Below are 26,434 nucleotides of genomic sequence, written 5' to 3' on the forward strand. Positions count from 1 at the left end.
CAAATGCACACTTACTAGGGGCTACCTAGTACCTTTGGATAGGTAGACATCATATCATTCATTGCACAGTTCAAGTCGTCCACGTGATTCGTCATATAGATACAGTCCTAGATACACATACACACACACGGCACTCTCTCCCTTTCTCTCTCGACACCGCGATAGAAACATTGACTTCGTTCTAACCACCAGGAGAGCTTCACGGACTTCATGGGCAAAAGTCCCCTTCATTTCTGCGATATCGATGTATAATTCGTAAGTCGTGGAAACACCGGCAATCCCATCCCAATAAACGGACTATACTTAGTAACAAATGCCACTCACCGCCCACTATCGATAAAGATTACACTATACACACCTACTACGTAGGTACCGACGAAATACAACCATACATCCTCTAATGTCCACGGATCTCCGCCATACTTGATGCATAAGGAATTCAAGCCATCGAAGAATGTATGTGGCGCAAAGCAACAATAAAGACAAAAAGTAACGACAATACCTTCGATAAACGCATCTCTGTCTTCGGATCGATCTGTTCTTTGATCTTCTTTATACAACTTTCTTTGAACATTCCCCGTTCACGTATATCGGGTCCCAGAACATTTCTTGTCGTTTCCCGTCTCCCTTTCAACCACCCAGCACTTAAAAGAATACGATTTAATTTAATTCGACATCTAGCTCCTCCATCATAGAACAGAATGCTCCAGCGGCATTTTGAACATCTATAACCATGAGTCCAGCGGCCGTCGGTGGCCCCCACCTGCGAACCACTTCAATCAATGGAACTGGGCCAATAAACAATATAAAGAAAGATGGCGTTAATGGCATGGGAACTTTGAGTGGCAGTGGTCGAGTACTGCCACATCTAGACGATTTGGTGAATGCGAAACCACTTGTCGATAGACAGTCCTCGTTACGAAAATTGCTGGAAGCTGGCGAAGAAGCTGCAAAACATGCGGAAACATACCTAGACTTTAAACGCCTGGACTTAGCTCTTCAACAGTACATCATAGCCTTTACAATAGCCGTGGAATACATTCCTCAGAGTCCGCATTATCCAGATCTAAGGAGTAGGTCGGATTACACCCGATTATACGCTGGCTTGCAGAAACGACTCAATACACAACATAATAGATTCGAGGAAGTCAAGAAAATAATCAAGGAGGATAATACAAGAACTGGAGTCAGCCCGTCTAGTTTACTTCCATACAATGGAGAATCTGTTCCTGGGAATACCAATAGCATTGCATTAAAGCCAGCCATATCCGATGTTAATAGCAACGCAAGCAATAGAAAGATTGAAACCCGTCAAAAGCCAGTGATACAACCGAAACCACAAGGACTTCATGGCAATTCGATACAAACAGCAAATGGCATATCGTCCAGTCTGCCCAACTCATCCGAGAGTGACTTGGCCGCAAGATTTGCCCGTTTGAGGAGTCCAAATGCTATAAATCTTACTCAAGATCCTAGGATTAGAACCCAACAAATTACTATTCCAGATGAAACCACAATAGATCAAAAACCAACCAATTCGACATCGCAGTACAAGCAAAATGCGAGTATATTGCGGCCTCTGGGCCCAAGAGAAATGCCAATGAGTCCAGCAACTCTCAAGACAGAAAAGCCAATCCTTGACATGGATACTAGTGTTCCCATGATGCCAAGAATGCCGGATGCAATCTATAGTCCAGCACGCAGTACAGACGTGGTTTCGACTAACAGTCAACCGCCAATGTTGTCTCGAGGGTCTTCCTACTTTAACGGAAAAAGAGAGCATTCTAGTTCGGTCACGAAAGTTACTCGCAATCGAATCGTGGTTGACGATGCAACCGATTATTTCTCAAACTCTGAGGTCAATAATTACACATTTGATCATGGTCATCCTGAACCTGAAACCCGGATTGACAAGCCATCAATACCCAACACCACAACCATTACTGCCGAGCAGCTTCATGGTTTTCTCAAAATGGGCTCTAAAACTTTGAGTATCTTAATTGTGGATATTCGAAGCAGAGAAGAATTCAATGAGGGGCATATCATGGCCTCATCAATTATCTGCATTGAACCTATAGCTCTACGAAAAGATATGTCCGCAGAAGATCTTGGGGAGGGAATTGTTTTATCTCCTGAATCCGAACAAAGGTTGTACGATCAGAGGCATATATTTGACTTGATAGTCTATTACGATCAATCGTCGATGCCAATAAACACAGAACATGCTCCAGGCGAACCTCTTAATCATTTGCAACATTTCAGTAAAATTATCTACGATCATGCTTACGATCATCGATTAAAGCGACGACCGATGTTACTCGTTGGTGGTCTAGACTCTTGGATAGACCTCTTTGGGCCGAATGTATTAAAGAGCGAAATCCCTGGCAATAAATCTCTGGTCAGAAACAAGAAACATGACCATCAAGGTTTGGGTCGAGTTTCTATTACACGTGAAGCTCGAAGAGGCTTAGCCGCGAAGAGAACAACACCCAGATTACGAAATTTATCAGCGGCAGAGGAAGAGAAATGGGATCAAGCTTTAAAACAAAATTCTGATGATGAGTCACCTGCTCAGGATTCTGCTATGGACGAATCTTATTATGCCAGAACTACTGATGACTTTATGAGGAGATACCCAGAGCTTCCATCAGTCAAGCAATCCATGGCCTCGCCATCAATGCCGAGGTCATTGCCTCTCTATGATGGATCAAAAATTTCAGCCCCGCCAACTCGTCCACCACCAGCTCTACCAAGACAGAGATCTAATGGCATTTTCGAACAGACACCATATAAGAATTATGCCATGACAGGGGGAAATTCCAGCGCCCCACCCTCAATAGACCCTGGTCTATGTGGTTTGAGAAACATCACAGGTGGTCTCTGTTACATGAATGCCGTTGTTCAGGCCATTGGTTCCTCGCCAGCAATAAGGAACATGTTTATTAAGTTCCAGTATCCTTGCATTCCGGAAATTCCGAAAAAGCCGGGCGAAGATAGCCCCCCGATGCTGTTGATGACTCGTGCTCTGCGCAGTTTGCTGCAGCATATGTGGTGTGGAAAGTACGACGAGATTGTTCCAAGAATGTTTCAAGTAAGCTTTCTAAAATCCCAGAATTTTACCGGCTAACAATTTATAGCAATACGTTCATGCAACCGCCGTTGGCCATGAAGGTTATATAGGCGTTGATCAGACTCGCATGGGTGAACGTGACCACAGACCCGATACAACTTTTGGAACTTCTAGACAGCATGATGCCAACGAGTTTTTAGCATGGCTCTTTGATGTCATCATGGATGAGCAGAATATCCATCGTGACAGGACTGGGCTCTTAGGTGATGTCTCAACTTTTTCTACAAAGGAGAAAAGTGAATTGCCAAGAACTCAAAATTGTCGCGAAGGATATGAAAGGGCCCTTGAAACGTTGAATTCACCCCTTGCAAAACTTGTCTGTAACCAAAAGATGTATGAAATAGTTTGTCAGACTTGTAAGGACACTAGTGTGACCTCAGAGATGTTCTCTCCTTTAATATATCTAGGGGTTAATCCGAGTGAAGGGTTAAATCAAAATTTGCACTCTCTGCTTCGGACGTATTGTCTGACCGAAGAGAGAACAGGACTGGATTGCGATGATGGATGTGGTGTCAAACAAATGCGCACCAAAATCCAACGACAGCTCTTTTCTAATCTCCCGGACTATCTCATCTTTCCTTTCAAGATAGCCCAAATAGCTGATCGCAGACCGGGCCATCGCGTAAATGTTCAAGTAAACTTTCCGCTGGTTCTTGATATGGCAGAGTACACATGGCTATCACAGAAAGACGGATATTCAGATCGAGTTCTTCCGCATCAGAGACCACCATTTCTATACGATTGTTATGCCGTTGTACAACACAGTGGATCAATGGATTCTGGACATTATTGGACGTTGGTCCGTAGGGTAGATGCGAATAACAGGTGGACCGACAATTGGCACGAGTTTAACGATAGTAAAGTGATACCAGGTAAAACGTTTGCTGATACACAAAGCTATCGAACTGTTATGATCCTATACCGTCGTCAAGGCGCTGCTTGATACCTACGTCGATTGGCTACTTTTAGCGATGGAGTCATGGTTTACAAATTTTGGCGTCATGGGAGGGGCTCAAATCAATGTGGGTGTATCTAGAGCAGGCGTTGGTTATATAGTTGGAAAGCTCGATGCGGAAAATGAAAAGGAGCAATGTTTATATGCGACCGGTTGAAGGCTTTGGATGGGGGTGATGCAGATATCGTTTACATGAATGAATGATTGGTACAATAGTTTTTTGACAACAATGATGAATTGAATTGTTCAAGGTACATTTGTACTTGGTATATGCGAAAATGCTGTCGTTATATAGTCTTCATTCTTTGTATTGTTGAAATAGAGATGATTCGTTAAATCTTCTTTGTAGAATGTTTGTGTGTGTATATGACTAAACTATTATGATTTTTGTGGACTTCGTCGTGATGTTTCATTATGTTGTCAAAGTAATACATACACATTTAAATAAAGAAACTGAGCAAGCATCTGCGGATATTGACAGAAACATCGAAGTAGACCAATGTATTGTTGTCGCAAGCGAATTTTGTCATACTACATACGAATGCGATGTAGAAAGGGGTTGTCTCCTGATGTGCTATTGTCAAGCGTGATAGCTCTGCGAGGTAAGGTGGGGGGGTAGGGGTATCTATGTTATGTTCAATTGAACATCCGGGCGAGCCGGTCTAGCTTTCACTCGTTGACGGACTGTGGGGAATGTCATATTAATGTTGGGAAGAGCTGTTTACTGAGTAGTAAATAGTAAAAGAAGAAAGGAGAAAAGATTACTTGAATTGCTTGATACAAACACCGATACAATGGCGATTCCAGAGCACGATCGCCTGATTTAAGAATTTTTGTTCCCTGAAAAGGAACTGAGCTGGCTCTACATGATACCTATCTGGCTTCGTCTACAAGGCATCATTTCAAGCACATCGCCCTGATTTGCGGTGTTGACGGAACTTTTCATGGTGTGAATCATCGGTGTGAATCATCGGTATAAAAATCGGTATGGATGGGTGGGTGCAACAGTGGGGGAAGTCTGATTTTGATCCTGTGAGATTTTGGTACATAACAGGGATGGATGGAGTTGGTGTTTTTGAATTCACTTTGGATATAAGTTGTCCAGCTTTTAGTACTTTGAAATTACTTCATTGGTATCCTTCAGATAATTAAGCAATATTCAAGCGATATAGCTGTTTAGTCAAGCTTCGACCAATTCTCTCATTCGAGTCCACACTTCATCACATCAATCTTCTCGTCATGTCCGAAACCACCTACCTCATCACCGGTGCCAACCGCGGAATTGGCAAAGGTCTCCTCACTACGCTCGTCTCCCGCCCAAACACCACCGTCGTTGCCGCCGTGCGCACCCTCTCCTCCTCCCTCTCAATCTTCTCCAGCATCCCCCTCGGCCAAAACAGCAAAATCATACCCATTACAATCGATTCCACCTCCGAAACCGACCCATTCACCGCCGTCTCCGAGCTCAAATCCACACACGGAATCAGCAAACTCGATTTCCTCATCTCCAACGCCGGATTGATGGAGTCTGATGCCATCACCCCAGTTCTAGAATCCTCGCCGGAATCGATTAGGAGACATATTGATGTCAATACTATTGCACCCATGTTACTTTTTCAAGCCTTCCATCCTCTTCTTCTCGCTTCTGCGAATCCGCGTTTCTTTACCATTTCTTCGTTGCTGGGTTCGATTGCTGAGTGTCAGCAGATTAGGGTACCTTTTGCTTCTTATGGGATCAGTAAAGCGGCGGTGAACTATATGGTGAGGAAGCTTTCGTTTGAAGTTCCGGAGGTGACGAGTGTGGTGTTTAATCCGGGGTGGGTGCAGACGGATATGGGGAATGAGGCGGCGAGGGGAGTGGGGCTGGGAGAAGCGCCTACGGGGTTTGAGGATTGTATTGAGCAGTTGGTGAGGTTGTTTGATGGGGTGAAGAAAGAACAGTCGGGAAGTTTCTTGGATGCGGCGACGGGGGAGGCTTGTGATTGGTAGGGGAGAATGATGCTTCTTTGCTATGCAATTTTATTCTGGAGGAATAGTTCTTAGTAGTCTGCGGAACGAGGTGACACTTCAGCTCTTCCTATGCTTTAAGCGACATCTAGTTTTCATTTCTCGAGGTATTTTGATGGGGAGAATAGTAGATATCACAAGTTGGTGACCTGAATAAAGAAATCAATAATTGAAACAGCTTCGACACCCCTCTTAGGCGAGCGGACTCCTCTTCTTACCTTTGTAATTCACTCGCAGGCTCTGCTTGTGCAAATATTCACTGTCATTGAATCAAATCTTTGCCTTTCGTAGACTAGAAATCCAGGCCACTCCTTTCGATTTCCCAAATCTCCCTTTATAAAAGCTCGTTAGGGTGTATTCCGAGATGGAATCATTGATTCAAAAGCAGAACAGTTGGAAGACTGGTTTATGCAGTGCTGTCAAGCGTGTGAATAAAATATCGAAGTACAGATACTCTAGATATCGGCATTTGAATTTCGGGCTCAAAATCAGGGACTGGGAGTTTATGCTAGAAACAGAATGAGCACTAGAGACCGACAGTAAGAGATGTTGAAAGACAGTGGAAATGAGATGGGACGGCTGATAAAGTTACTAACGAAACTGCACACACATATCTGGTATACATCATCTCATAATCACATCTCACCCAATCTCTTGCTTTTTTTCCCTTCTCGATTTCAGACCCGTGCTTTTTCGCTCTTAAGTAAAGTAGACTCTGGGATAGGGGCATGATTTGGAGAATTTTTTGAAGGGATTATTGGGCAGAGTTATATAATGGTCTGGCGATTACAACATGAGTCTTCCATGGAGAAAATACGCGGGGGTATTACCTCTTATTTTCAGGATTCACTGGGTCAGTCGTCTTGGTATGTACTATATGCATGTACAGATACAGGGAATAAGAAAATGGATATTCAACTCTAAGTATGTGCGTAGTGGTGAATGCCGATTCTTCATTCTGGCTTCCCGTCTCCCACATCATCCTCATAGAAACAACTTGTGGGGATTTTTTTTTTTTAGATTCCTTGTGTGCTACTCTCTAGATCCAGCTGCTTTGAAATCGTTTATTATCTCTCTATAGACATTAAAAGCTCTCCAACACTAGATCTCATAGATAGCGGTTAAATACGAAGACAATATTGCACATACATATATGAGGTGCAGGAAAGAGAAGTGCTATATTATATCATCAAGGAGGAGGGTTGAAAAATTCATCAAGAATAACGACGACAGCGATAGGTTCTTATAAAAACTAATCTTGATGACAGCATTCAGTTTTCGCGACAATCAAAATTCATCTCATTATCTCCGCCGTCCAATACCAACTTAAGCGAAAATTTTGAAAGTTTTTGGAAGAATATGTTAACATGAAAATCGGTTGATTGCAAGACGTCACACTACCAGCTCTTCTAATCCTCCCCTATCTTCTACTTCTGGTTCTACTTCCTTCAAGCCTATCAACTCTAACCCCATTGTTGCAGACCCTTCGAATTCCACTATCGGAACAGGATCCCAACCGAATGTCATCGAAAACGAAAAGGACAAGAAAAGACTTTACAAATGCCAAGAACCAGGCTGTGAGAGTTCAAGAAAATTTTCCATGAAGGACTTAAAGCGACATCGCAACGCGCGTCATGCGGAAAATCCAGACATGTTTACATGTGAATTGGAAGAATGTAAATTCGATTCCAAACGCAAAGATCATCTCACTAGACATCATAAATCGGATAAGCATAAGAAAGCTCTATCGAAAGCAAATAAAACCAATTAAGAATTATAAAGACTAGAAGATTACTATCTTATAAATCTTAATTATTCAAATTGAATGAGCGTTTAAATCTTAGAGATCTCCTTTCTCTTTAGCTTTTTTATTCTAGTTATTTGACCTCTATTGACTTGCTTTAGTAGATAATCGTAATGTTATATTAATTATAAATATAAGAGCGTATTAAAAGAAATAAAGAAAAATTTTAATGATAGTAAAATAAGAGTAATTGAAAATAAAGTATAATAGTAATTGAAACTTACAAGAATATCATAGATTAATACGTCTATTTCTTTATTCTTATTTAGTTCGTAATAAAATAAAGAGCTAGAGAATAATTATACTTTTCAATATTTTTATAATTTCCTAAATTTTGAAGATTTAGTATCAAAAACTATTAAAGGCCTAGTATGATTAATGAATCGACTTAAAAGATATAAGCTTTCTTAAAAATAATACGAAAGACTTCTATATAGCTCCCTATCGAGTATCTCTTTTTGAATAAAATAAAAATATCCTAATCTCCACATTGGCTTGAGTGTATAGGAACAAATTCGCTTGGTTTTCTTTTGAGACTTATAGATAATTAAATTAAATTAAAACTAATACTTAAGATTTTTGAAATATCAGACTCTAACTAATCAGTTTTTGAACGATATAGATTTCCAAACATTGAACTTACAGGCAGGGCTCCTTTATTCTTGACAGTTAAGCGAGTATAAAAGTTTAACATCTCTATCATAGGATTTCGCTGGATTCCAAACAAAACCAACACCTTTCTGTGCTGCCTAGAAATTTATGATCTTCAGATAGTATCCTGAAGGTCTACTCACTTTTCTGAGATTAGGCAGTATTCAATCTCGTATAAACTGGTCGCTAAATAGGCCCTTATGACACGTACGTTTTGATACTAGTCGCTTTTGAACTAGGTAAACAATATAATAAAGGAAAGAAAAGTCAAAATAACGAAATTAGCTAATGCTCCAAGAGATAATCATATAGATTCTGATGACCAGAAGATAGCACGAGCTATACGTAAGAGGACACAAAAGGGCAGCAGCAAAGAGGCTACTAAAAATGCCAAAAAGACCGAGGCAAATTTACCAAAAAGAGCCTCTGTGAATCTTTGTAAGAGATACAAGAGGCAGCTCCAATCGCCCTGCCAAAACCTCTGGAGATGGAAAATAAAAAAAACCTGCCATTAAGCATATGCAGATTCAACCTAGGTCAATTTGACTATGGTTGTAGAGCCGAATCATTCTACTACAAATATTCACACATCGATCACAGTAAAAGAAGAAAGCATTAAGAAACCCAGACAATACATGGTAGAAAAGCAAGCAAAACACCAGAAACACTAAAAACAACAGAAAATTTTCGAAGATACCATATACAAGAATGAATACATTCATACCCAGCTTTCCCAATCCAGCTTCCCATTTCAGTTTTCTAGACCGGATTAGTTGATAGTAGGAACCTCTAAAACCAAACACTATCAAATAATCAACACATCAAAATATCAAACTATCATTTCCTAGAGTTTTCAGCGTTAAAACACAATGAACATGTAAAATAGAATAGACTATATAGTATAGTATAGTAGATAAATTATTTTAAACCCTCTCAACCTATACATATACCTAAAAGTATTAACGAAAAAATATATTAAAAAATGCTTCATTCATACTCTACTAGATCTGTCTGTCGGGATATCGATCATGTGATCATACAGAGGGAGCTGTATTGACTAGCGCAGGCGCTAGCTTCTATCTATCTATAAATGTATATAGCTTTACATAGTATAAATAAATACGAACAATTACAATCATTATAGACTCAAGTACTTTACACTTATCCACCAAGTTGATACCAACACTGTCTAATATTAACATTTAAGAATTGTAAATGCGTACCTATATATGACATGTATACTTACGTGATATATATAGAATATATAGAATATGTAATCTAATCAGATGAGGGAAAATCATTTACTTCTTGCTCCTCACCTCTCTCCTCTCTCTCTACCTCGCTTCCCTTCCATCTTTCATCTAATCTTTCAATTTCTTATTATTCATTTCTTGTTTCTCTCACAAAGTATAAGTGTAAACATAAACAAAAATACAGAATACAACATCAAACTCTTCAAAACAATTCAATTTCTCACTTCCACACTCTAGAATGTATCTTTATATGATGGATAATATTATATATATATATATATACACAAACCTCATTAATCAGCTCAGCTCAACTCAGCTCAACTCTCTTCATTTCTATATCACCTCTTCCTTTACCTCCGCTCCTCCTCTCAACCCCTCTTTTCACCTAAACCCCTAACTCCTTACTTTTTACTTCTTCTTTCTTACTTTTTACTCCCTACTCTCACCCCCACAAAACAATCCCACTTTCCACTTTCAGATTCTAAAATATATCTCTTTCATATTCATAATATCATCTATAATAGTATCTATATATATCCACAAACAGATAAATACACAGACCAGACTAATCAACCTCTCTCTCTCTCTCTCTCTCTCTCTCTGTGTGTGTGTGTGTGTGTACCTCTCGTCTTACTCTCCTCCCTCTTCCACCTTCCATCCAAATCCCTAATTATATAACTCTCCTCCAGCCAACTCCTCCCCAATCCAATCCAATCCAATCCAATCCAACATCCTCTCCTCCGCTCTTCCCATCCTGAAAAAATTTCAAGAAATCCCAATCTCCCTATATACTTAATATATCTAGATATCCATCTTCTTGTATTATATTATATATACTATACCAAACAAACCTAAAATATCTAGATATCTATTCATCTTCTCATATATATATATACCATACCAATAGTAAATAAATGAATGCATTATTCAGAAAGTTAGTTTACTTTATTTTACTTTACTTCATCCTTAAGTTTTAACTTGGAAGATACAAGTTATAAGTTAGAAGATCTGATAGTGATAGTGATTGCGATAGCGATGTTGATACAGAGTTGATAATTAGATATATATACTATGCATGTATACCATATACATGTATCATACATATACTATATATATATAGTACATATCATAAAAGACGAAATCTGCGAACTCCAATCGAAATTCCAAATCTTCAATCAGTTGCCTTCTCCCTCCATCCCATTCGATTCGATTCATTCATACCAAAAACTCTGAAATCACAATCATAGATCGGTAGCTCTGTTAATGGTACTGTCATTAAACCCATATCATACATTCATCTTATTGCAATCCATTTTCTCCCCTTCTCCTTTCTCCTTTTCCACTCCCCCATCCCATCTTTAAAAAGACGTAACCTTCCCTCACTCCATCTCAATTCTCAATCATCAACCCCAAATCTACAATCCACTATCCTGACTCGTTCCCTTCCTAAACACTATAATCAGCAAACCATTCACTCCAACATCTCTAAATCCCACAACTACCAAAAAAAATCATCTCACATAAACAATATTTAAAAACTCGCTCACTACAAAGGACCATCTCACTTATGTTTCTCCTCGGCATGTCCCTTGGTCTTCTTTTGTAATTCCTTAATTCCCTCTGCGGAATGATCATTATGTTCGTGGCGATCTGCTGCTACCTATATGTCATTGTATTAGCAAATTTTATTTCGTTATGATGAGTTCATGCGAGGTGGAATTAAGTATAAAAAGAAAGACATAAGAAGACTTCAGTTAAAAATCCAGATGAATCTCAAATCGAGGAAGAAAGGCAAGACAGGTGAAACTACCCAATCCCCCAATCTCCACTTATTAATCTCTCCCTTTTCGAGGGGTTCCCCTCCCTGTCTCCACCCCCCCCTTCTCCCACCTTTACAAAAGTAATCACATTCTCCTCCCACGTTCTCTTCTTCCTCAAAGTCTCCAACTCACTAGATGAAAGAGAAATTCCATATGGTGTATCTCCACTCATTGGTATCTATTTCTTTGAGACCATCTTCTTATTCTCTTCCTTCACAACCCTTGGTTTCGTAGCCAAGATATTTTTTATCTTGAATATTTCAAACACCAATTGATTGATCCTCAGTTCGGATGAAAAGATTAAATTCCATATGACCTCCATATATGCGAGACTTCTCTAGAGATACCTTCTCTTTGCACATATAGAAGTCGAGCCGTACAATCGCAGGAAAATTCGGAGGATATAGAACCAAGAATCAACCTACAGCTTCTTCACTATCACTAGCCAACTCTGGTTTCCAGTGATTCTTTCCCTCCTTTTGCTTGGCCAATTGATCTTGCTTGTGATGTTCATAATCCGCAGCTTTTTCTGGGGTATCTAAATATTTTATGTATTGAATTAGTATTTCTTAATTTCTAAATCGATTCGATGAATTCGGGCGGAGATGGAAAGGTGTGTAAAAACATCCTCCTCAGAAAAAGGCATAAAGAATTGAGAAGAACGGCAAATCCATCTCAGAAACCAAACATCCGCACCCTCATGTCTCGTACTCATATCTCGGATTTAAATTATTTCATCCAACCACTCCTGACATATGAAGTCCAGATACATGGCAGAAGTAACTCCCAGACAATTCCTCAAACCATCCCATTCTAATCGAATTCCAAAGAAGAAAAGGAAGAAGATAACTCACGTCTATCGCTCTCTTTCAAAGCTCGCATGCTCGAGACGGCAAATGTACGTGTGGTGGGGAGGGCGATGGAGACTGGACGAGCAGCTCGGATGGATTGACGGAGGATGAAAGACATTTTTGTGGATTGTGTTGATGTTGGTTGAGGGGAATGTGAATGTGAATGTGAATGTGGTTGCTTTATTTCTAACAGAGAGAGATTAGTTAATTGATTCTTCTCTTCTTCTTCTTCTTCTTCTTCTACTACTATTATACAATATAATTGAGGAACCAGCCAAAAAGACAGCTGGGAGATCAATTCATCTCATTGAGCTAGACAACTTACTATGTAATTATTCTTCCTAACAAATCTCAACTCTCGAATTTCAATTGAAAATATAAATACACACAAAAGTACAAGTAAGTTTCTCAAGAATTGTCAACAGGAAGGAAAGGAAGAGACAGCAGCAATAATATTGAGTCCCCTCTCTAGCTCCCCATTCCACTAGTCCCAAAATCATCATACCTCATATCATCATACCATCATACCCAATATCACTCACTCAATTGGTCTCTCTCATACCCTCAACTCCAGAATTCTCGATCTAGATCTTGAAAACCTGCTCCTAGACATTCACTCATTCGCATTCGAAGCTTGGTGGTTGGTGGTGGGTGGGGAAGTGGAAGATGTGGGATATGATGACGTCAATGATATATGTACATGGACTCGCAGGTAGTTATATAAAGTATACTTATGAGTATGGAGTATAAAATTATGCAATATAATACAATACGATACAATACAATACTCAGATCAGCATCATAATATGATCATGATTACACAAATCCATCTACGGTCACCATGGATATATTATTTCCTCTATCCTCGGTATCTTCATAACCGCACTTCAACCGATCCTATATTTTCGCCTGGATATCGAGGCCCAAATATCCATACATACATACATACCGGTCGGTACATACACATGTCCGCTTATTAGTGCCTACCTAGCTCTCTCTCTCTCGAACTAGTCAAAACCCAACTAATTCTCGACACTCTCGAGTCATGCAATACGGATGGATATACGACACTACAAAACTCCATTTGATTCGTAATTCAATTCAGGGGCTCCAGAGTTCCAACATCCAAACCCTCGACCCTCTAATCCCAAGATCAAGATCCCAAATCTTTCGTTCACGGGTTGCGATTCTCGGATTTCTTGATTCATAAAAGAAGACTTGTGATGTGTGCGTACCAGTATTACATTTTGTTATTACACATGTACCTATCTGTCTACCTGTCTACAATATCCCCATCCCACATCCCACACACAACTAGACAAAACAGACCCATCCATCCATCTACCCTAACCCTCACTGAACGGAAGACCCGGGACACCAAACCCGCCAAAATCAAGACTCTTTTCACAACACTAACTATCATATCAAAATCGAATCAAAATTGGAAAAAAGATATCATAAACCGAACAAAGCAGAACCATATTATCAATTACAAGCTTCGGGTATTTTACATTGAATTCAAAATCAAAATCAAAAATAGTCATTTCTTGATTTAAAAAAAAAAAAAAGAATATTAAAGACGATACTATTTTTCAATGTCCCGATACTTCTCTCCCGAGTGAGCCACCTACCCACACCACAACCTTCCACAACACCCCCCCCTAAAAAGAAGCCCAATGATATAAACATCAACATCAACAACCACACCCACACCCAAACTCCCAACCACATATAAGATTTCTCAATTCCCAACATAAAATTAAAATATTCAAACTCCTCTTCCTAATCCTAATCCTATTCCCACCCCCCAAAATCTCAAGATCGTCATATGTAAAATCGAATCAAGATCAAAATCCACAAGTAGGTGAACGTTTCGCTTGAGTTTGGCAAGGAAATGCATTAACGTCAAATAATATGTTATTAGCTGGGCTTCTTCTACTCTTCCAAAACATCATTATTTGTGTTTGTGTATTTATTCCATCTATGTTTCATATGCAAATACCTACCTACCTAGCTACCGACTTATATATAGTTATACTTATCTATATATACATATATACAATTCCCATCTATCTATCTATCTATCTATTCATTTATCTATTCAATCATTTTTAAAACTAACTCCTTGTATATTCACACTCACTCACACTCAAACCTATACTCATACTCATACTCACCAGCCAGTCAGCCAGCCTACTCACACCCCAAACCCCAAACCCCAAACCCTATCGAAATCACATTCCCTTGTTTCCCCTTTATCCATCCATCCATCCATCCATCTTTCGTTCCATCTTCCACACCTAAACAAATACATACATACATATCTACATACTCATCAAATACCAATACCAATACCAATTCCAATTCCAGATTTCTCTCTTTCTCTCCCTTTATACACTCACTCACTCACTCACTCACTACTCACTACTTACTACTTACTCCTTACCAATTTTTATTATTTTCCAATCCTAATAAATACCTCTCAATCCATCAATCTATCTATCTATCTACTAATCTACTAATCTACCACGCCCCTATCTTATTTTATTTTATTTTATTCCATTCCATCCCATCCTATCCCATCCTATCCTATCCTACCTCATCCAATTTTCTTTTTTTGATATATATTTATCTATATTTATTTACAAAGTAACTACTAATAATACCTATCTACAAACCCAATCTACAAACCCAACAAACCCAACAAAACTAATAAAACTAATAAACAAAAAATCCAACTCCATATAATTTACATCTTACATCTTACATCCGCCCTTTCCCCTCTCTCCTCCCCTCCTACCCTTTTCTCTTCTACCCTTTTATCTCCAACTCTCCAACACAACTCGTAACCTCCCTCCTCCTTCCTCTCCCTCTCCCTTTCCCTCCCCCCTCTTATACAATCTCCCCTCCCCCCTCCCCCTCACACAAAAATACAACCTACCACCTACCTACCACCTACAATCTACAATCTATAAACAAAATCAGCAATCTACTTATTTCTTCATTACTTATACATCAATCATTAATCATCAATCATTAACAATACTATCAACACTAATATCTCTATTTCCATTTTGATTCCACCTCTATCTCTATCTCTATTCATTATACACCATATCATATCATATATCATCTAAATCCAAACCTCATAACCATACTATCTATACACAACAAAATATACTACACTACAACACTACAACACTACAATCATAAAAACATCCTCAATCTACAAACACAGCAGACAAAACACATACAAAGTCTAAACATATAATAATAAAATATAAATATAAATTTCCTAAAGCTTTAAAAGCTAACAATGACATTTGTACCTCCTAATCACCCCAACCAAAGACCTAGAAATACCCAAGTTTCTTGATATCATCCCAAGTACACACAAAAATCGCCTCGCCCCAGCCAAAAGTATATGATAATGACATTGGATCGAATTACATCAAGAACGCAATGTAAAAATATGCAAAAAAACCCGCATATATCCATCATGTACTTTAAAATCGCTCCAAAAACACAAGCCCAAGATACCCAACACCAGCTACACGATACGCTCACCCATACAAAGAGATAGCGCGCTCGACTTTGTTCAACACTCCCAACCAACACCATGGATCCATAATACCAAAGAGATTGAGATGAAATCTTTGTCCGACCCATGTTACCCACCGAAATTTCAAACACCGGTATGCCTTTCTCCATGATTGACAAGAAAAAAGGAAATCGTTCTATGTAACTTTGAAAGATGTATCTTTTTGTTTTCGTAGACCATATGAAGTCGCCGCTTCATGTTTCCCACCCATTAAATAAAATGCTTATCCCAGAAACACCGTCGCAAAAAGTATGCATGCACGCTCCCAAATCAAAACCCCCCATTACAGTGGGAAAACACCATCTCCTTATTTAAACAAAGGTATCGAGATCTTGATGTAGAGCGCCCATTAAACCATCTCAAGGAATATATGAAGAGGGGAAAGTGTCGGATGAATATACAAGAGGATTCGTTGAGGTTGTTATTTGTTATGTGCCGTCATCCATCGGGAAGATCGATGTCGAAGAGAGAGGGTAACCCACCAGAAGGAAGATATTGATTAAGAATGCATAACACAGATTAAAGCGAAGTCAAGAAAACCAAGTTGCTAATGGGTGAAGACAGAAGCAGTGAAAGGTCTAGTAAAATCGAACGGGAACTCTGGTTGATTGTTGATGCTGTTGCATTCTGGCGGGTGATACCGAAGAAGGTGGGCTCGACATTAATCCTCCGTCATTTGGATTCACGATGGGAATGGCGTTTCTCCCAATACGTGTAGCCGAAGGCTGATGAATCTTTAATGCTGAAACATTGAAACCGGATTGAACAAATGAATGCGAGTTGGAGTTTAGAGAGAAATTTGTGTCGGGAGACAGGTTTATCGATACTTGTGTCGACGGTGGAGAGTTTGTAGGTGAACCACTTGCTAGCGAAGAACGATCCGAGCCACCATTGATTGATACCATGTCTTCTTCCGTCAAGAGGTTGGGACAGAACTCGGCGTCGTCTTCTAAATCGAAAGATCTTGCGTACTCGAATGTTCGACGGTAGCTCATCAACACGGCAGCCTCCTCTTCACGTTTCGCCATCTTCTGGTGTTGTTTCGTTTGCTGGATGGAATTTGGGGGTTGGCGGGTATTTCGGTTCCTTCGATTGTGCACCGAGCCATTTTGAGCATTGGACGGAATCGTGTGCTGTTGATGAGCGTTGAAGTGTTGATAGTAGGAAGACATTATCGGCTCATGTATGTTGGAGGCGGATAATGTAAGAGTGGGTGAGTGCGTTGTGTGTGTTGTGATTGTGCTGTGCTGTGCTGTGTTGTGTTATGCTGGGAGTGGAAGTGACCCGGCCGGCAAGGCTTTGTTTGTGATGAGCAACAAAGGAATTTGACAGGATTTTGTTGGGCGGGGGGAGGGTTGACGTCTATAATGGGATGGCTGGAGGAAGAAAGACAAAAGCCGATGAAAGGGAGCGATGAGATGTATTGGAAGATGTGATCAAGGGTTTATGGATGGATATTAATATTTTAGTCGATTGAGACTTGGACTTGTTCCGCGTGAAGAGTGTGGAAGAAGGGTCAGAAAGGATTTGGGAATGGAATTGCCGATAGAAATGAGAACGAGAATGGAAAATGGAAAATGCAAAATGTAAAATGTGGGAGAACAAGTAGGTTTACATGATGGCTGGGGAGGGGAAAGAAGCAGGACCTTAGTGACTTAGTGGCGAAATTGAAATGGGAAGTCACGCTAATGGACAGCGCTAGGCCGAAAGGTGCTTAGGACTGCTGCTGTGAGATGAGGGTTTGCGGGCGTGATTGGCTGCAGAAGCGAGAGGTGGCCATCATTAGCTCCTTTGGTCCTAGCGCCGCGCAGGAATTGGTGTAATGGCGGTTTAAGCCGTAGGGAGCGAGAAAGGTCTCCGTACTGATAGTCTGCGCGGCTTAACCCTTTCGAGACTCAACTTTTCTTCCGAGCATATCATGCCACAAGGTTGTCATTGCATGGTCATTGTCATTGCATTGTCATTCATGGATGGCCATATCATCTTGGTGGACTGGGACTCTGCCACTCTGCCACTCTGCCACTCTGCCATCGGGTGTCTGGGACTCTGCCACTCTGCCACAACATCTAGCAAGGGCCACACACACCACACACCACACACCACACACCTCACACCACACACACCCAAGACCACTCTGAGTCCAAGTCTCTAACTCTCCCCTCTACACTCTCCCGACCAAAGCTTCTCTCCACCATCCATTCACATGGCACCCATTCCAGCACCAATCCAAGCGCCTGCATGACAAGTTTGCATGAAAACATATCTCAAAAGGACTAGATCAACAGCAATCACAACAACACAACAAGCCCTAACGACCGACACTTATTGCTGACTTTCCCACATTATTACCACAGTCGGATAGAGTGAAACGCAACGGAGAGTTTGAAAAGGGAATCGTAGAAGCGTCCGCGAATAGAAATGAGATGGGAACCTTAAAGGAGTCTTGCCCTTTCTCATCTGTTCATGGGACCAAAGGGATATCTATTTTTTTGAGTGCGAGAGTAATAAGTGAGAGTTATTATTGATAGAGAGTCATTGTTGATAGAGAGTTATTATTGATAGAGTCATTGTTGAGAGTCATTATTGATAGAGAGTCATTAGTTGATACAGAGCCATTAGTTGCTACAGACTCATTAGTTGATACAAACTCATAAATGATAGAGTGATTATTTCACACAGCAGACTCATTTGATACAGAGGATTTTCTTTAATAAATAGTATTCCTCCCTCCCTCCCTCCCTCCCTATCTACCTACCTCACCACCACTATAAACATAAACAGTCACCAGAGTCGTGATTGACCGATTGACTGATATTTAGACAGTTCCAAACAAAATGCAAAATGCAAAATACAAAATGCAAAATCCAAATAATCTCGACATAATTACTCACCAAATAACCCGCGTATACACCGTTACCTACCTAGGTATCTCGATAGAAAACTCCACAACTGACCTACCTACCTACCTACCTACCTACCGATCTACCAACAGTCCGGCCGTCAGTTCGTCACGCAGTGCTGCATCGAGAGTTCCGAAGATATTTAATTATTTCTCCATTCATCATTCATCTGTCCTGTTTGTGTGTCTGTCTATTTTTGGATGTCGAATTGGGATGCCGATTCGGATATCGGATATTAATTAACCTTATGGAGTAAATGCCGGGTAATGTGTAATGTGCAATGTGCAATGAATAGTTATTAGATGATTAAATGATTAAACGTACTGTGGAGATATGGAGATGAGATGAGATGAGATGGAGGGAGGGAGAGGTATGAATGGAGTTTTCTTCTACTTGAGATCTGCTTCGGGGCATTCGGATAATGGGTTGGGTAGGTTGGTTGATATGTGTGAGTGTAGGAGGGATGGAGTATGTGTGGACGGCGGAATATGGAATATCGACGGGAAATGTGGATGGACGATGGACGATGAACGATGGACTATGGACGATTATGGATCAGTGGGTTATTGCGTATTAAATAAATATGGGAATTCTATGGACATCTCATTTTGTTTCATGCGATTTGGATTGCATTGGGAAGAGACGGATATGATTGATGTGATGGGAGAAATGAGGTCTGGTATGGCTATGGCTATGGCTATGGCTGTGTAGTCGCGGAGTGGGAATTGATTTATTAACGATCTTTAGCGATTTTGATGTGGGAGAGGATGACGACGGATGTGAGATGAGTCCTCTATTAATTGAGCACGCTTCTGAGATGGATCATTAATGGCTTGGATGGAATTGTGATGGTTTGTGAGATATCTAGATGATTGTGTACCGTGTAGGTATCGAACTATCTCATTGTCGAACTATCTCACTGTCAAACTATCTCACTGTCCAACTATCTCACTGTCGAACTATCTCACTGTCCAATTGTCTAACTATCCAACTGTCTAACGACCGACTATCTCACTGTCCAACTATCTCACTGTCCAACTGTCTAACGACCGACTATTTCCCACCTCTGTACAAAAGAAACGAAAAGAAAAAAAACCCCAATCTGCCGGAGTGAGTGAGTGAGTGAGTGAGTGTATATTCTACAACTCCATCTCGCTTCTTCATTAAGCAAGCCCACATGCATGTCCTCACTCTGTCTGCCCTTCATACCTCACACTCCGAACCGATGGCACCCCATGCTCTCTGCTCTTCGAGATGAAATGAAATGAAATGAATCGAGATGAGATGAGATGAGATGAGTGGACGATACTTTATTTCTCTATCCTTTACTTTATCTTACTTTCCTTCCCTCTCTCCCCCCTGCTTACCCCGTCCATCCATCCATCTGTCCACACTCACTCACTCACTTCAGCTCAATACATCCATCCATCCATCCATCCATTCATTCACCATCCCATAAAATCACAGTCTCACCTCTCCAGCAGAAAAGGAGGGATGGTGTGTTGAGCTGCATGCTTGAAATCTGGAACACTCTAGGATCAATCCGTCCATCCATCCATCCATCAATCAGTCAATCATACCTAGGTCCTGTCGGTCCGCCCCCTCTCCCGTTCTCCATGGTGGTTCTAGGTAAGTAGCACAAATCAAATCAAATCAAATCAAATCAAATCAAATCATGATACTACCAAACCCATCCAATCCCAATCCCAATCCAAGCGACATTGATTACTAGGTACTTCACCCATCCCCTCACCATCAAAATTCAGATCATGGATGGATGGACTGATTGGGTATCAATCAATCAATCATCCCATCCCCAAAATAAGAAATCATAACCGCCGTCAGCGCAGCAGCGTTAATGCAAATGCAAATGCAAGTAAGTGCCAATCCATCGTACCAAAATCCCAATACCAGCAGCAATGCAAACGTACGTACCTATGTAGATTACCACGGAACCGGGACTGAGAAAGTACACCCACCCACCCTACCTACTACATTCTCTTCATAAACTTTCCTCTCGTCTCTTCCTCCTGAAACAAACGCACCTCTCCTTTGTAGATATCGCCCGGTATCCCGTCCCGTCACATCCCAGTACGTCTGCTTCATGTTATCTCACATCATACACGGCACGTTTCACGTTTCGCGTTTCGTCCACCACTGTGCATACACATCTGGATTGGAGAGCGAACTGGACTGGTGAATCGAACTGATGGGGTGGGCTTGATTGGGATTGGGATTGGGACACCCCCCCTCTCTCTCAGACACTTATTAGGAGTTAGTTCTTTCTTTGGTCTTGGGTTGAATTGGATTGATTATTCATTCGTTTTTTGTTTTTTTTTTTTGCTTATCTAACTATTCATTCATTCATTCAATATGCTCGTGCGATAATACTCTAATAAATAATCTATCATACATACCTAGGTATACTACGATACATGCACTCCGCACGCATGTATGTATGTATATATTACTATGCGACTCCTATATGCCATCCCATTGAAACACGAGTAAGATACCCTGAAGATCACAATTCTTTACTACACCCTCTATTCCGTTCAGTATCGTATTGCAAGCTTGCAAGAGGAGGACCTATCATACGAGATGAAATGTCCTCGTACTCGCACTCGCACTCGCGTTTACGCTCTCACTTCATTTCTTCTTGCGGAGGCGCGAATATCCGTTTTATGTACCGGACGTACATATATATATATATATATATATATATATATGTACATATTTGTATATGTGTGATTTCTTTTGTTTGGCGATGGAGATAGATATATACTATATATCTATATATCTACATGTTTAAATAATTCAATATACAAAAAATAAAGAAATAAAGAAACCTTTAACTACGCGTAATTAATAATACTACAGGCAGAGAGAGAGATATATATATATATATATGTGTGTGTGTGTGTGTGTGTATATATATGTGAATATATATATAAATGCTTTATTATTCTACTCCTCGAGTGAAGTTGTAATAAGATGAAGTAGGCATATCAATATTTACTGTCTACGAGTAATAAGAGGCATCTACCTAGGTAGATAGATAATGATAATCTAATAGATATTCATCATCCCAAGTATTCACATACCTAGCTATTCAAACAACACCATAACTAAAAATAATATAATCACCAAGCTATACCACCCATCCATCCATCAATCGTTCGTTCATTCAATAAACCACAGTGCACTTACTATACCGTATACCAAGCTGCAATACGACACGCTCGATTCTCTTCTCCGGATCTACTACCTACCTAGGCTCGCTAGTCACCGATATGATACCCTCTAATCGAATCACCAAACATCCAAGCCTACTAATAATAATTAACCACACCCCTCACACACTAGTAACACCACTAACCACCCTAACATCCCCCTCCTCATTCAAACACGCCCGTTCCTCCACACACTACCTAGTTATTAGTAGGATTCCAATGTAAGAGATTCGAGTTCCGGACTTTGTTCGCATCCGGAAGGAAGAGCGAAGGAAAGAAGCAAAGAAGGCTGTGTTTATATGCGCTTGTTTGTAGGTACCGGTAGGTACTTCCTTGATGTTTATGCAACGCAACGCAATGCAACGCAATGCGATATAATATAGTATAGTACAATATAATATAATGTAGAATTGATCTATGCGCAATACCTTAACATGGATGGGGCTTCCTTTCCTTTCCTTTCTCTTCCCTTGTTATGTTTGCGGGATTGGGGATTTTGGGTGAGAGAGGGGGAGGCGAGAGATCGTATAAACACACACTGTTTTTGAGGGGTTTGGGGATGGAAAGAGTGATTGATAGCTAGGTGATGGATACTCGATTTCAGCTTGTGTGGTGGTGATATTTAGTCTGAGGAAATGTCGGTATATCTATCTATAATATATAGAGAGAGATCTATAGCATAGCACAGTATAGTATAGTATAGTACAGTATAATAAAGAATGCATAAACAGATTTATTTAGTATTTATCTATCTACCGACCCCGCTACTTATTACTCAAGGATTCATCACCGATTCATCATCATTTATTTATTTGTTTCTCACATTTGTTACTTATTATTCATTCATTCATTTATCTCCGTTTCGTTTCGTTCCGTTTCGTTGCGTTTCATTACGTTTTTAGAGGGAAGGAAAGGAAAGGGGAAGAGAGAGGGGGTAGGATTGGATAGGGGAGGCGAGAGGAGAGGAGTATTTATGAAAATGAATATTATATCCAGATATGAGTTTACGAGTAAAGAGTACAGGGTATACTTTATATATATATAATAGTATACTAGTATACCAACACTGAAGCCAAACAAACCCCATTTCAAACCTCCAATCCCAAAATCTCCAATCCCAGTAAGGTTAAAAAACACCAGAACCAGAACCAGAGCCAGAATCAGAACCAATCCCATAATTCCTCAAGCTCATCCATAGCGAACCTACCTACCTACCTACCTACTTACTCATTGACTTACCCAGCTAATTAGCATTCCCACCAGATAGACAAACAAACAAACCGACAGACAGACAGATACATAGATACCTATATAGATACCCAACTACCCAACCCCTCAACCACATTCACTATAATATGCCCCTACTATACTAATAAACCAGAACGCATATTTGATTCCCAAATCCAAATCCAAATCCAAATCCACAATTACAAAATAACCCAACCCAACCCAAAATAAAAACAAATATCAAATCAAATGCACATATACACACACACACACACACACACACACCACAGATATTACAAACAAAACAAAGCTAGATAGTAATACAATAATAGCCCTCCCGATCTATCTACAGCTAACCTAACTCACAAGATTCCAAATACAGGTAGGTAGGTACACAGCAGCTACCCACGCAGGAGAATCAGATATAGACGGGTAGAATCTAGAATCTAGAATTTAGATTTATGATGTGTGCGTGATATGATATGGTATGATAAAATATAATAAAATATGATATTTCATCTCAAATACAGATAGATAGATACCTAGGTACCTAAATCAATCTAGAACCAGTAAATCCAAAAACCTCAACTAACCTAACAAGAAAATCACAAAAGCGAGATAGAAAAGGAGTTATTACAGTAACCTTAGTTATAAGTAAGGAGTAAAATATAAACGAGCATTACATTGCGGGATGAAGATGCTTCAACAATGCGATACTCCAGTCTATTCTCGCTTGACGGAATTCTCACAATGCTATACAAACATACATACACGTACAATAAATAATTAAGAACAAGAAATATTTTTCCAAGTATTTCGTAAATATTGTATTGTATTTTCTATCTTGTCCTATGTCTCTGGTCTCCGCTGTCTTCAGTACCTTAGACCAATCATCTGCTATGCCCGCCACGTCATACAAAACACATTGTGAATGTCTTCAAAAACATCCAAATCGAATCCTAGTGAAATACATCCTTCCCCCAAATTCCGAGACACGTGTCGATAATGTGATCAAATGTGATATTTGCTACATGCAAATCCAACGATGCGGAGATCCATCCAACAAGGTAACCAGTAAACTGCTCAATATCCAGTACCCAAATTGGTCAAGTGGAAATTGAAGAGAATTCTGAATGATGCTAGAGTACCTTTGATTTATATGCTATGCATGCAATGTGGATAAATCCAGCTTGTCTCTAAAATTGATGATGGGTCTTTCTAGCCCTCATAGCGGGTAGTTTTGGCCACGATTCTTTCCGTCATGTCTATCGGGCATGACCTCTTCGAAGGTTGTTTGGATAATTTTCGAGATGAGAGTCCACATTCTTCAATTTCCATGCTCCTAACAAGAAGGAAATTTGTGTTGTTCTAGCTCGAATACCAGAGAGGCCTCATATTTTGGACTATGTGTAACATCCACTCCCCTTTTCCTTTGTTTTATCGAATCGAATATTTCGAATGCATGCGACTGGATTTCTTTCAAATCCCATAGATTTCTCATCCTATCTCATCAACCCAAGTTCATTTATCCAAACCTCGAGCTTTGATAAATCGATTTATCTGTTCCCTTGTAAGCTTTTCATTGTAGTGTTCTTGAGCTTCATAAAATGATATCATTTCTTGCGTGCAATCAACGATCGCTTCGACATCAATAGTACTTTCAGCAAGCCAACTTGCTAATTTCTGTACTTTCGTTCTTCCTCCTTGCCTCTCGGGAGTTCCGCCTTTCGCTTGACCAGCGGACGTTAATGCAGCTTGTGCCGCACTTGCAATATTGCTAGCCGAAGAACCACTAGCAGATTGAATTCCAGTTGCATTTGGACGAAGTACAAGCGCTAGAAGAATAGCCATAATAGCAATTGTATGTGGTGCATAAAATAGAGGTAAATCCGTCATGTAATGATCATTTACAATAGACCAAGCAAGATTGGATTCTTCTGCTGTTAGGGAAAAAGTCCCTTGAAGAGCAGTCAAACTTCTGTAGGGATGATGGACAATCATTTGTGAACTCATTTCGGAGATTAAAAAGAATTCACATTCTCCAAGCCTCGACGTATCATTACTAAAATATTCTATCATCGTCGTTAGCGAGTTCGGTGATCGTAATGTCCACGGTTAAAGGCACTAAAGCACATACCGGGCCATAATCCTCTACCTTCACTAACCACAAGTCTGATATGATGTGGGCATTCTTCCATTTTACACGCCAAATATACTGCAGTTGCTAGAACCAAATACGGATTCGTTTTTCGAATTTCGACCTTTGAGTAAAACCGACGAATATATAATTGTGCCGTGGCCATTGCTTGCTGTCGCACACCGAGACGTTTTCCAAGACGAGTCATTTCTGCATAGAAACATCAGCCATCTATCCTTCCAAACGGAGACTGCAACAGTTCATACGTTGATTAAAATATATGCTCAAGTGCCTGAGTTGTGGCAGAGGATATGCCTGTACGAGAGCTTGATCCTCATCCTCAAGCTTGGATCGTAAATCTTCCAATTGTTCTCGTGTGAACTGCCAGTGTTTTCGTTGACTTGACTGTTGAAAGATTAGCTTTTATCCCAAGAACAATTCTTCATCATATTCGACTTGCCTCCCAGTAGTTGGCAGCCATCGCAGATAGCTTCGAAAGCAAAGCGATTTATCTGCTGATACTCCGAACTTGATGTCTCCAAAAGAGTCAACGAAGAGGCGTTGACCTATCCCAAAGTTCAATCAACTCCACAGAAATCTCAACGCGTTCGCCTCTTGTAAAGATGCTCCTTCAAGGATATAGCTTGGTGGATGTAGAGTGAAAAATCGCGCGTTCGCTGGACTTCCAGATATGAATGAGGATGAGTATACAACTCTCACGAGGCCGAGACTTACGATAGCTCCAAGGCTGACAAGGCTGGCTGTCAATGATGAGGGATCTACATCGGGAACCCTGGCCCCCACTACGGGAGCGTAATACAACCAATCAAGCATTTATCATTGGTCAAGCTTAATCTTTTGACTG

The 26,434-nt window shown here is 40.2% G+C and overlaps 5 protein-coding genes across 5 annotated transcripts; 2 read left to right on the forward strand and 3 right to left on the reverse strand.

Annotated features, from left to right (window-relative positions):
- The first annotated feature begins 152 nt into the window (after positions 1-152).
- On the forward strand, positions 153-4,386 carry BCIN_13g01000 (hypothetical protein). Its single transcript, XM_024696642.1, has 2 exons — positions 153-3,091; positions 3,138-4,386. Exons 1-2 carry the CDS (start codon positions 734-736, stop codon positions 4,071-4,073), a joined length of 3,294 nt encoding a protein of 1,097 aa, XP_024552455.1. The 5' UTR covers positions 153-733; the 3' UTR covers positions 4,074-4,386.
- Positions 4,387-5,144: 758 nt separating this feature from the next.
- Positions 5,145-6,269, forward strand: BCIN_13g01010 (hypothetical protein). The gene has a single exon (XM_001557085.2). The coding sequence runs from the start codon at positions 5,325-5,327 to the stop codon at positions 6,072-6,074; it is 750 nt and encodes a 249-aa protein (XP_001557135.1). The 5' UTR covers positions 5,145-5,324; the 3' UTR covers positions 6,075-6,269.
- A 4,789-nt stretch (positions 6,270-11,058) lies between these two features.
- BCIN_13g01020 (hypothetical protein) lies at positions 11,059-12,891 on the reverse strand. The gene is made up of 3 exons (XM_024696643.1): positions 12,475-12,891; positions 12,046-12,158; positions 11,059-11,460 (listed from the first exon to the last, which is right to left on the reverse strand). Exons 1-3 carry the CDS (start codon positions 12,587-12,589, stop codon positions 11,362-11,364), a joined length of 327 nt encoding a protein of 108 aa, XP_024552456.1. The 5' UTR covers positions 12,590-12,891; the 3' UTR covers positions 11,059-11,361.
- A 2,904-nt stretch (positions 12,892-15,795) lies between these two features.
- On the reverse strand, positions 15,796-17,687 carry BCIN_13g01030 (hypothetical protein). Its single transcript, XM_024696644.1, has one exon. The coding sequence runs from the start codon at positions 17,242-17,244 to the stop codon at positions 16,651-16,653; it is 594 nt and encodes a 197-aa protein (XP_024552457.1). The 5' UTR covers positions 17,245-17,687; the 3' UTR covers positions 15,796-16,650.
- Positions 17,688-24,238: 6,551 nt separating this feature from the next.
- Positions 24,239-26,284, reverse strand: Bcssn8. The gene is made up of 4 exons (XM_024696645.1): positions 26,030-26,284; positions 25,836-25,974; positions 25,570-25,779; positions 24,239-25,504 (listed from the first exon to the last, which is right to left on the reverse strand). Exons 1-4 carry the CDS (start codon positions 26,048-26,050, stop codon positions 24,954-24,956), a joined length of 921 nt encoding a protein of 306 aa, XP_024552458.1. The 5' UTR covers positions 26,051-26,284; the 3' UTR covers positions 24,239-24,953.
- Between the last annotated feature and the right edge of the window lie 150 nt (positions 26,285-26,434).

Source organism: Botrytis cinerea, chromosome 13 (assembly GCF_000143535.2).
Source record: "Botrytis cinerea B05.10 chromosome 13, complete sequence".
In the NCBI taxonomy this organism is placed as follows: domain Eukaryota; kingdom Fungi; phylum Ascomycota; class Leotiomycetes; order Helotiales; family Sclerotiniaceae; genus Botrytis; species Botrytis cinerea.

Excerpts from the sequence above, each read along its gene's own strand:
- BCIN_13g01030 (XM_024696644.1), bottom strand. The coding sequence starts at position 17,244 with ATGTCTTCCTACTATCAACACTTCAACGCTCATCAACAGCACACGATT.
- Bcssn8 (XM_024696645.1), bottom strand. The coding sequence starts at position 26,050 with ATGGCTGCCAACTACTGGGAG. Across the intron at positions 25,780-25,835 it reads GAGCATATATTTTAATCAAC|AAATGACTCGTCTTGGAAAA; the intron begins GTATGAACTGTT and ends GTTTCTATGCAG. Across the intron at positions 25,505-25,569 it reads AGGTAGAGGATTATGGCCCG|AATATTTTAGTAATGATACG; the intron begins GTATGTGCTTTA and ends CGACGATGATAG.
- BCIN_13g01010 (XM_001557085.2), top strand. The coding sequence starts at position 5,325 with ATGTCCGAAACCACCTACCTCATCACCGGTGCCAACCGCGGAATTGGC.
- BCIN_13g01020 (XM_024696643.1), bottom strand. The coding sequence starts at position 12,589 with ATGTCTTTCATCCTCCGTCAATCCATCCGAGCTGCTCGTCCAGTCTCC. Across the intron at positions 12,159-12,474 it reads TTTGAAAGAGAGCGATAGAC|ATACCCCAGAAAAAGCTGCG; the intron begins GTGAGTTATCTT and ends TAAAATATTTAG. Across the intron at positions 11,461-12,045 it reads CTAGTGATAGTGAAGAAGCT|GTAGCAGCAGATCGCCACGA; the intron begins GTAGGTTGATTC and ends AATGACATATAG.
- BCIN_13g01000 (XM_024696642.1), top strand. The coding sequence starts at position 734 with ATGAGTCCAGCGGCCGTCGGTGGCCCCCACCTGCGAACCACTTCAATC. Across the intron at positions 3,092-3,137 it reads TTGTTCCAAGAATGTTTCAA|CAATACGTTCATGCAACCGC; the intron begins GTAAGCTTTCTA and ends AACAATTTATAG.